The sequence below is a fragment of the Motacilla alba genome, chromosome 5 (genome assembly GCF_015832195.1).
Source record: "Motacilla alba alba isolate MOTALB_02 chromosome 5, Motacilla_alba_V1.0_pri, whole genome shotgun sequence".
Taxonomy (NCBI): Eukaryota; Metazoa; Chordata; class Aves; order Passeriformes; family Motacillidae; genus Motacilla; species Motacilla alba.
Window position 1 is genome coordinate 36862994 of NC_052020.1, and position 10801 is coordinate 36873794.

Sequence of the window (10801 nt, forward strand, 5' to 3'; positions counted from 1 at the left end):
GTTCTGCTATATGACACACCCAATGCATTTTTAAATGCTTATTTCTAGTGATGCAATCTAAACCCCAAGAGCTATTACTATTAAAAGATTAACATACAGCCACTTGCATGTCTCTCAGGTAATTTTTTTGCTCATTTCTCACAATTGTTTTTTTCCCAATTTTACCTAAATTACTAATGCCTCAATTTTTATCAACATGTTTGAACAAAAGCATGATTGACCAGCTGCTTCCAAATGATATTCAAACTGCCTTTGACCTCCAGCTTGCACAAAAAAAATAAAAAGCTTATGGTTCTTTCATAGAGGATATCATAGCTGATATGACAATAAGGCAGACTGCAGTGGGAAAACAACTTGGTAACCTTCTGATTCATTTATTATTATTCAAATGTAATTATTAATTAAATCCCTACCAATACCCCTACTTTAAAAAATAAATCTCTGCTCTGTAATTATCACCACTTGAATCGTTTCTTCACTAGCTCAACCTAAACAAAAGGACATGCTGCAAAAACTTTCTTCTAGAAATTTAAACTTCAGTAAACATATCATATTTTATTAATGAAATTACTCCATCTTTAACAAAGTATTCAGAATCTAAAAAGAACTGTCCAAGACTAATAGATTCTTGATTTATACTGAAAGAAATACTGAAAAAGACTGTACTCAAATTAGCAAATTGAATTCAAGTATGGTATCAATCAAGCCAACATAAGGCAAGTAATTGGAAATTAATGGTTACTCTTCTTTTTCTCAACAAAAAGCAGACAGCTAATAAAAGTCAATATATCAAAGGCCTTTTATAAAATATTTCACAATTAAAAATCACGCTTAACATTCCTAATGCCACCACACAGAAGGGATTTTGTCACCCTCATACAAATATCATTATCTACTGCTGAAAAAGGGGTTATCAATCATGGTAGTAGTTTGCCAAGAAACATCACAATCAAGTACTGATTTAATTCACAGAGAGACTGGATTTATGCTATGTTACTTCAAAAAGAGTACATTAACTTATCATTATCTCCATGTATACACTTGAAATGCTCAGATACAACTCTGGATACATTTAAATAAAACCACAAAAAAACACCACAAAAAAATAACAACACGATCCCAGAAACCTACCCATGTTTTGTTGGCCAGTTATTAAGAAGGGAAAGCACTGAATTAGAGGGAGATTCCTACCAACTTCGGGAAAGCCCAGGTTCATCTAAGAAGTTTAAGGCTCACTGTTTTTAGTTCCCAAAACAACAACAGGGTTTTTAATCAAATACATATGAAGTTTTTAAATACAGGGAAAAGCACTCTCTTCTCATGAGTACACATTTGAGAAAATGAAATAGTCTGAAAGACAATATCTCTATAGATACCGTAAATCTACAATTTCTGATGTCAACAGACATTGCATAAAAGACGTAACAGTACCGATTATTGGGCCGTTAAAGTCACAGTTCTTTGGTCAAGCATCACTTTTGGGAAGTTCTAAGAAAAGCAGCACTCGGAAACACATTAACTTCTCCAATAAAGTTTTGCATCAAAGCTCTGCTTTTTAACTTTTATTTTTTAAACAACAACAACAAAAAAATTGTCCACTTAGGAAAGTTGTCACCCTCTTACATTTCAGAATACAAAACTGAAAAAAATCCCTATTAAAAAAAAAGACAGGACTTCAGCCAAGTATTCAGCTACTTATTGCTGTAGTTGTAACTCAAGTCCCTTGAAATCCCTATGTTTTGGTCGTTTGTAGCGAAAACATGTTTGGAACACTAGCAGCAATAGAAAACCCCTTGAAAACCTAGACGTAGTTACACTGTTGAGTGAAAATCAGCAGAAACCATAGCCATTGGAACATAATAAAGCATCCTGTAAAAGTGAATTGGTAGCTAGAAAAATGCTTGATTTAAAGTGCTATCCCAAAGCCGTATGTGGGCCAATGCCAGTAAAGAAAAGTCCATTTCCCTCCCCACCCAGATAGAGTCCAGAACCACAGCACTACTAAAAAACATAATGAATGCAGTCTTCACTCTGCTTCAACGCCTGAGCTCTCCCTCCCTCCTCCCACAGGTAGAATACAGAAACTTGAAATAACTGCTAATCCCAAATGTAGGTGATATGCACAAATATACTGTTGAACAGAGTTTGGACAGCGAACAGTACACCTGAGTTCAGTCATACAAACTAACTTTTGTAAATAGCATTAGACGAATATATCCATGTCTCTAATATGAATCTAGATGTATTTTCTTACAAAATGCATTAATAGAAATATCCAGGCAAATACATACCATACAATAGCAAAAGCTTTAAGCCCCATTTAATAAGATGACTTTCTGATTAAAAATAGAAGGCAATTAAGATTTACTGAAAATTACAATTAAGAAAAGCTTTCACAGTGCAATATTGAAACTGTCACAAAGTTAAGAAAATACTGATATCAAAGTACAATCACAATGTTAAAGTAGACAAAACTACTATACAAGGGCATATCTTGTAAAATTAAAGGGAATGAACACAAGATAGGGGACATCTCACGTCCCTGCTCCACATATCTCATTTCCTAGTCTTCAGAGTCATAATTGTGTCTTTCGGACATCAGTAGAAATCTTGGTAAAACTAAGAGGTTCATTCTTCTTTGTAGACCAGATTTCAAAGCCCGGTTACTTCTTGAAAACATGTTCTTCATCACTGCACAATTTCAAAGTAGTGCAATATTGCCATGATGTGCTGAGGCATGAACACATAGCCTGTGTACAGTGCCATTCCAACAATGGAAACTAGCATGGAATCTGAACTACAGTTGAGGAAAAAAGCATTTGAAATAGAAACCACAGAAGACATCACAAACTAGAGCATTAAAACTTTAGTGGTTACTATCTTATAACATTAAGTTTTTGAAACAGACACATTCAATTGTATTCAGCAATTATAAGCCACAGAAGGACCTACTGAACACTGAAAACCAGAATGCCAGTAGAAGCAATCATCTGAACTGCAAAGGATGCCTTGCAAGTTATACACTGCCTCGTCAGTGACACAGGAGGACAGGCGAGAGCATGGGAATTGTGATGGAGAACAGAAAATGGGCACTGAGAAGACACACATTTTCACATTCATCCTCTCAGATATTGAGCAAGTCTTGCAAGCCAGCCCCATTCAGCCAAGCAGAAAAAAGTCAACCACCATAAAAATACAAAAGAAAACAAAACTGCAATAATATGAGCAGCTCTACTGAATAAGAGTAACACCATTCTTATTTGTGGACGACTGCCTTTTTAAGCTCACAGCATTAGATGTTTTCTAACTGCTTCACTCACAATGCCTCAGAGCATCAGCACAGTTTTGAGTCAAGGTGAGCACTTAAATAAACAAACTCATTAGTACTTTACTATAGGAGATAGCTTCACATGAAGTTTATTTTGCAGGGCAATCTGCTAAAAAATCTGCAGATGACCACTTTATTAGCTGAACTCCTAACAGGGAGCTTTTGTAAAACTTTTATAGAGAACTGTGACAATAGCTTATAAAGTACATGTACAGTTGGACTTTTGTCAACCTCTAGGGCTTTTGAAGCTTTATCTAAACAAATTCTGGCATCACGGGAGACAGGAAAGCCTTCCTCCAAAAAAAAAAACCAAGGGGGGAAACAATGCTTTAGGTTTTCGTTTTTACATTTCTTAGATTCTTAACTGCTTTAGTGTGTAGTTCTGAGCTTCATATTAAGGAATGGTAAGCTCTCTTCACAGAGTAGCTAGACAAAACAATTCCTTTTCTAGCTTAGGACCAAGGACAACTGATCCAAATTTCAGGCCCAAGAGCAGAAACAATGTGCACTGAAGAGAGAAAAACAAGAGGGATGGGACTTCATAAACTAAAGATATAACTGGACAATTAACTCCACTATGCTAATGGACCAGAACTTATAAAAGCAAGAGACCTCGCTTTTGAACAGTTGTCCATTTTGTGGCCATTCTGGGTTCATCCTGGGTGTAGCCCTGGCTGGGCTCTTGTACTGCCCAAGGTGTATCCACTGAGGCCTTTTAATAAATACTGACTTTATTCTTTAACTCCATCTAGCCTCTGTTCTAGGTCAGCCTTGACATGGCATCAAGATCACTACAAGATTATGGTTTCAGAAAGCTTAAGGTTTCAGAAATTCAAAAGTACGCAAAATGAATAAAAAAAGCCGTTGATTTCATCCAGCTACCTGCAGAGATTCAGTAAACTTAGCCCGAAACATTGTAAAACACACTGGAGATTAACAAGCGTGATAAGGCCAGACAGCAGCACTCCGTTTCCACAGGTGAAACCAGAGGAGCTGTGCGTGCTCTGTGCTCTCCTGAGATCAAGTCTGCACAGCACAGGCGTAACAAGCGCTCCATGCCCGACTTGCCCACGGCACAGAAGAGCTATGAGGTGCGCCTATTACAGCTGCTTGGTGTATTTATAGTCCCAGAGGATTATACAGTAGAGATACTAAAATGAAGGTCAGCTCATAAATCCACATTTCCATATCAGTGCTCGCCTCTGATAATGCAGCACAGCCACGCACGATTAGTTCCCAAGGCCACTGTGTCCATGCTGCATCCATACAGCACCGTGCAGACATGACACACCTACAGCCACAGCAACAGCATTTTTGTTTGAGGACAAAAAACATTTTTGCTGATCTGAGATCAGAAGTGATGCTTGTGCCACTCTTTACACTTGTACGTTATGTGGAAATTACAACATGAACATTTTCTGAAAGTAAACGTGCACACGCTTTCATTTACTTACATATTTCGCACAAGGTAAAAAGAAAAAAAGTACTCATGACTAATAGAATTGCAAGGAAAACAAAAATTAGGTTTCCTCAGTGATATAGGCATGGCATAAAAGGAAGAAGGTACGTTAACACGGAATACAACGTAAGAACCCCTACCTGCACAATTGTGCACAGTAAGTCTATAAAACTTACTATTTCTCTTTTCCAGTAATCTCCATTTCAACTGACTTGATACAGGGAAAAAAAAAAGACTGATCACACCGCTGTAACTTGGGCAACCACTTTTACATAACAAATGTGAATGTCTTTACAAAGCTAAGCAGAATATCAGTAAAAGCAGCTTCTTGCTGCTGCTTATACCCTTCTCTATGTTAATGTTTTAGTTAATTTCTCTCTCTACTGCTCAACATTAGCTGCAGATGGCTCACGGTCACTCATATTGAGACATCATTTTAAGTCAAGATCAAAAAATCAGAGAAAAAATACTTGTGATGCCACAGCAATACTTAAAAAAAAAGGCACTGGTAAAGAAAGGGCCAGGTAAAGAAGCAAACCTATAAACAGTCTTTATAGAGACACCTTTACATGAGTATCTGTCAAGTTCTTCCAGTCTAAAACAGCCAAGCAAACTTACCAGCTCGAGGATTAAATACCCATGTAATAGAAGCCATGTGACAAAGCAGATGAAAGCCTAGGTTTGCAAGGTTTTGCAGCATGCACATTTACCTTCCTCTAGGCAAAATACAAAAGAAATCATTGAAGACACTTAGCCTTAACAGAAAAGTCGGGATTTCAGTGCAAAAGACACAACTACCGTAACTCCAAAGATATAAACTTATGCCGGAGGAGAAACGGACTAGGCTGCCAGACGCCCGGACACAGCACGCGAAACAGCACGGCGAGGTTTATTCCCAGCTCGGGCAGGATGTTAGTTCGGAAGGGTGAGGAGCCGAGTCCCCGCTAGCAAGGAGAGGTCAAGCCTCAGTCCCAAGAGGAGACTGCCGCTCCTCCGGCCGCCGCGGGCTCTGGCCGCGCTTGGCGCCTCAGGCCGGCTGCCCCCGGCCCGGCCCCGCTCCCCTCCCGGCCCGACGGTCCCCCGGGCCCGGGCAGCGCTCTCAGCACGAGCACGGCCCGGGCGCTCCCCGAGCACCGCGCAGGGCCGGCGGAGCCGCCACACCCGCCCGGCGGCCTCGGGGCAGCCCCCGAGCCGCCGCCGGACACAGCGCGACAGGGACGGGAGCAGCCCCGGCCCCGCACTCACACCCCCGCCCCGCCAGGCCCGGCCGGCAGAAGGATACTGAAGACGGTGCGCTCCCAGGGCTCCAGCATGTAGAGCGCGGTGACCAGCAGGTACTGGTAGTACAGCCACGACATCTGCTTCCACGCCGAGCCCAGCGCCATGGCGCTCCCCCGCCCGCCAGCGGCCCCGCGCTGGGCCCAGGCCGAGCGGAGACGGGGGCGGTGCAGCCGGGATCGCCCTCCCCCGGCCCCGCCCTGGGCCCGGGCGGCCGCGGCCAGCGGCAAGGAGGCGCCGCGGCCTGTGGGGCGGGCAGCGGGTGCTGCCGGGGCTCCCGGGGGCGGGGGAGAGCGGCGCTTCCCCCGTTCTCCCCGCTGAACGCCGACATCGGGCCCGATCTAATTCAGTTATACGGCCGACCCTGAACCTGGTAACTTCCCGGCCCGAGTCACACCGGGGAGATGGTGCTGTAGCCTACATTCTCTCATCCTGTTTAATCGGAATTGACATTCTGCGAATCGCGGGAGAGCCAAAGCCTGTGCTTGGCCGGGCCTAAAGGAGACGTGTTAAAAATGATCTGCACGAGTCTTCAACTTCGTTCTGCTGTCGGAAAAAACGTGGCTCAGAGAAATGCGACCTTAAGATAGGCCAGCTTTGGCGAGATTAATCCATATGAATAGGAAAAACAAAGAGGTGGTGAATCAGCTGTTTACTGTGACTGTTCCTAAGGTTGCACTATCCTAAGGCACTCGGAGCCAGAAACCTGAGATTCCCAGAGACTGGTTAGGGACTATGTGATTAGGCAGGCCCTTGGCAGTTTATGCTGGCACTGTAGAAGGCACGGGTTGAAAACCCGCTGGAAGGGGATGTGCACAATCATCAGGCACCTTAAATGAGTAGAGTGTGTGTTGCAACTTCCAGGCCCTGTGTCCAGGCCAGTAGTCCAGACCACACATTCCAAGTGTGCACAGCATAGATTAGAAACTGGAATTGACCCACTATACTTACTCTGCTTAGTAAATCAATTTGCAATTATGTCATTGAGCAATGTGATTCTGTCCTTGTAGCCGTCCCACCCCTACCTTCACCTGTGCTATTTATACAATGGAAAATAAGGAAGTACAACCATAGGAGAATGCACATTTGAGTGACTTACACAGCTGCAAAATACAACTACAGGACCAGGAGATAACTGCAAAAAAGAAAAGCAGCTGGCAAAAGAAAACTTAAGAATGTACTATTTTGTGTGGCAGGAATTTGAAATGGGATTTGATTCACTCTGAAGACATTTAGACACATCTTATCTATGCAGATTTATTTGAACACCAGGACAATTAATACCCTGACGTAACTGCTGTTGGGAGCTGTTGCCACTATCCAAGTCTGCTGTTGCTGTTGCAGTCTCTGCCGGAGGAGTCCTGTGTTGGTGTTGCTGCTAGAGTAAACAGTGGTAATCATGAAAGGTGCTTTTCTGTATAAACATGTCTAAAGTTCAAGGACAAGTGGGGTATTCAGCACAACTATCCCATTCAAAGCTGCTGGAATGGTATCAACATGGAACAAACGGGTCCAGTCCTCTCTGTTCCTGTGATTCCTAACAAAATGCTCTGCAATTCAAGTGGTAAGGCAAGCAAAATGCAGCAGCAATAAAGGACCTGGGATGAGAGGAAAGGTAATGCCTAGAGGCATGCCAGCTTCACAGTATCGTACATCCACCTAGCCCACCAGGTAGGTGGTCCTTACACTTTTTTGGTATGGTGCATACTCATGAGTGTTTTTTTGCTAGTTAGCCCCTTATGGAAATGGAAAATTATTCCTCTGTACAGTTTCTCCTCCTTCACCAGCTCCATTCTACCCCTGCTGTCATCATGACTGTCATCATGTAATTGTTTTTCCTGATACCACCTGCATTGACACTTGAGCCCTTGAACTACATTCTCACGTGCTCATGTTTCCAGCAGGTCAATGCAAACATCCTTAACCTGACACTACAGAGAGCCTTTCTGTTTCATCTGGAATGTAAAGAGAAGTAAATCAAGGCCAGCATGCTCCAGAGTACAGACCATATTCCCTATTACATGTATTCCTCCACACTTCTACCAAGAAACAGTTCTTCAAATATTCAAAATTTCCTGTGTACACCTCTTGGCTCGTGGCACACAGTAAGAATTTATCCCACTTCACGATCCCACAGCTATCTGATACTGCAAGTTAGATACTTCACTATTGAGTCTGAAGGTAGGTAGTAGCAAAGATGAGACTGAAATCTTGTCTCACGCATACCCCAAGCCTCAGAACCAGTAGAGCTCCATTTTGTTCCTAGGTTGCATATGCAGAGGAAGGCGCATCATACTGACCAACCATGAGTTCAGCAGCTGTGTCAACAGTTCTCTACTTCATCAAGCAGAGGTTAAGTTTCTGCTGATTTGGAAATAGTAATTCCGTGTTATTCTTATGTAATCCTGACAGAAGAACCAGCATGTTTATTTCTTCCTAATCTCATGTAACAGTACAGAATGAGTGTGTGTAGATCAGTAAAATAGAGATTACAAAAAGTAACCAAAGAGTTACAAGATTTTATTATAATTTAAGGCACAAAAGATGTTATTCAGGTTTCTACCTCCTAAGTTCAAATATTTCTGACAATTTCTTAACGCACATATTACTAGTAATTCCTAGTACTATTACGAGAAAAAACAAAAACATGAGATTTTTTTTTTTCAGACAGAGCTTTGTTCAAGGTACAGTTAAAAAATATCAAGCTATAACAGATGTTACAAAGAGTAAGAGTTTGCCTCTAGGACACACACCTGAATGAAGACAGAGAAAGACAGAGAAGGATCCAGAATTAACAATTCAGTGGCTTCATAGATGTAAATACCAAATACAGAAGCTCTTTGTGCTTCCATAAAGAGGCTGTAAATGTACTAAAGAAACAGAAAAAGCAAACTAGTTCTATGGTAATAGATCTGACTAGAAATTTCTTCTTAAAATGTATCATCATAAGGAAAAACAAGAATAAAGTCCAGTACTTTCTTCTACTATGTATATGTAAATATACATATTTATATGTTCAACATTTAGCTATATTACTAGGCATGATTTACATGATCAGTGGCAGAACAGTCCATGCCAGCAAAATCAATATAAGCTCATCTTCCACTCTGTATAGAATTTCAGTTTTTTGAGATCTTAATGAATGAAAAATCCAAATATCATGACAATTCCTTCTTTATCAGAGTGTCCCGGTTTTGGCTGGGACATTTATTCTTGTCAGTAACTTGGATTTAGTCTGAGAACAGTGTTCTCATGAACACCATGATGATTTGGTTGTTGCTACGTTAACTACTAAGGCCCAAACAACAGCTCCTGAGTCAAAGTTAACCTCTAGATGAACATTCCAGCCAAAAGTCATGTACATATTCACTCATTAATAAAGTATTTTTATATGTATTCATTTATTTGCAAACCTTTCCATATCTAGAAACCTGGGAATGCCTTTCTAGGGGTGTATAAGATCAAAGACAGCTCCCTTGTATCCTCCTGGAGCCCCTGTGAGGCTTTAGGGAAAAGCCAATAGAAGTATGAAATGAGAAATTATGTCAGCTTGTTTGTTTAACAGTATCAAATCTGGGCTACTTTCACAGCAAAGTCAGGGGAGCCTGGAGGCCTGCAAGGTGGACACACCACTGGAGTTCTGTTACTGGGCATGATCCTCCTGTCCTTGGCTGTGACAGCTTCTCCCCACAACTGGTGTTTTGAGGACTTAGAGGATGGTCAAGTATTAGGGTAACTAATGATGTGTGATGTATCTGTCTTAATCCCTGTAGGCATTCTTCCTTAGTAACCATTGATGCATTGCTTGTCTTATCCTTTTGTGATTCTTTGCAGTTTTGCATTATAGTAAATTACACTGTTCCTTAACTTGGTGTCTGTTTGTGTCTGTGTCTCTGACCCTGCTCACTGGCAATACACTGAGGGGTACTCAGGGCAAGTCAAGGACTTTTCAGTGTCTCATGCTCTGCCAGTGAGGAGCACCACAAAAAAAACCTGGGAGGGAGCCTGGCCAGGATAAGTGACCAAATTGGCCAAAGGGATATTCCATACCCTAGAATATCATGCCCAGTATATAAACTGGGGGAGTTACCTGGAAGGCAGATGATCACTGTTCAAGGACAAGCTGGCTCTGGGTCAGCAGGTGGTGACCAGTTGTGGTGTTGTGGTGGATTGACCCTGGCTGGACACCAGGTACCCAGCAAAGCTGCTCTATCTCTCCCCTCTGCAGATGGACAGAGGAAACACACATGAAGGTCCATGGGTTAAGTATTATGAGAGCTCACTCCCTGAATACCATCAAATACCATGGGCAAATCACACTTAGGGATATTAACTGAATTTATTACTAACAAAATCAGAGCAGGATAATGAGAAGTACAATAAATCTTACTTTCCCCTAACTCGCCCTGCTTCTTGGGCTCTAGTTCTTCCCCCACCAGAAGTGCAGGGAGACCGGGAATGGGGGTTATGGTCAGTTCATCACCCATTGTTCCTGCCACTGGTACGGGAGAAGTCCTTCAGTGTGGGGTGCCTCCCACAGGAGACAGTACTCCACTAACTTCCGTAACATGAGTCCATCCCACAGGCAACACTTATTCCAAAGCTGTTCCTTTGTGGGTCATTTTTCCAGAGTGCAGTCCTTCAGGCACAGCCTGCTCCAACATGGGCCGGCCACGGGGTCACAAGTTTTATCAGAACACCTGCTTTAGTGGGGCTCCTCTTGCCGTCTTGCAGGT

The 10801-nt window shown here is 42.2% G+C and overlaps 1 protein-coding gene across 1 annotated transcript; it reads right to left on the minus strand.

The window, feature by feature from the left end:
• Positions 1–960: 960 nt before the first annotated feature.
• Positions 961–6309, minus strand: SPTSSA (serine palmitoyltransferase small subunit A). Its single transcript, XM_038137477.1, has 2 exons — positions 6070–6309; positions 961–2792 (listed from the first exon to the last, which is right to left on the minus strand). Exons 1-2 carry the CDS (start codon positions 6170–6172, stop codon positions 2689–2691), a joined length of 207 nt encoding a protein of 68 aa, XP_037993405.1. The 5' UTR covers positions 6173–6309; the 3' UTR covers positions 961–2688.
• Positions 6310–10801: the final 4492 nt, after the last annotated feature.

Excerpts from the sequence above, each read along its gene's own strand:
- SPTSSA (XM_038137477.1), bottom strand. The coding sequence starts at position 6,172 with ATGGCGCTGGGCTCGGCGTGGAAGCAGATGTCGTGGCTGTACTACCAG. Across the intron at positions 2,793-6,069 it reads CTGGGAGCGCACCGTCTTCA|ATTCCATGCTAGTTTCCATT; the intron begins GTATCCTTCTGC and ends ACTGTAGTTCAG.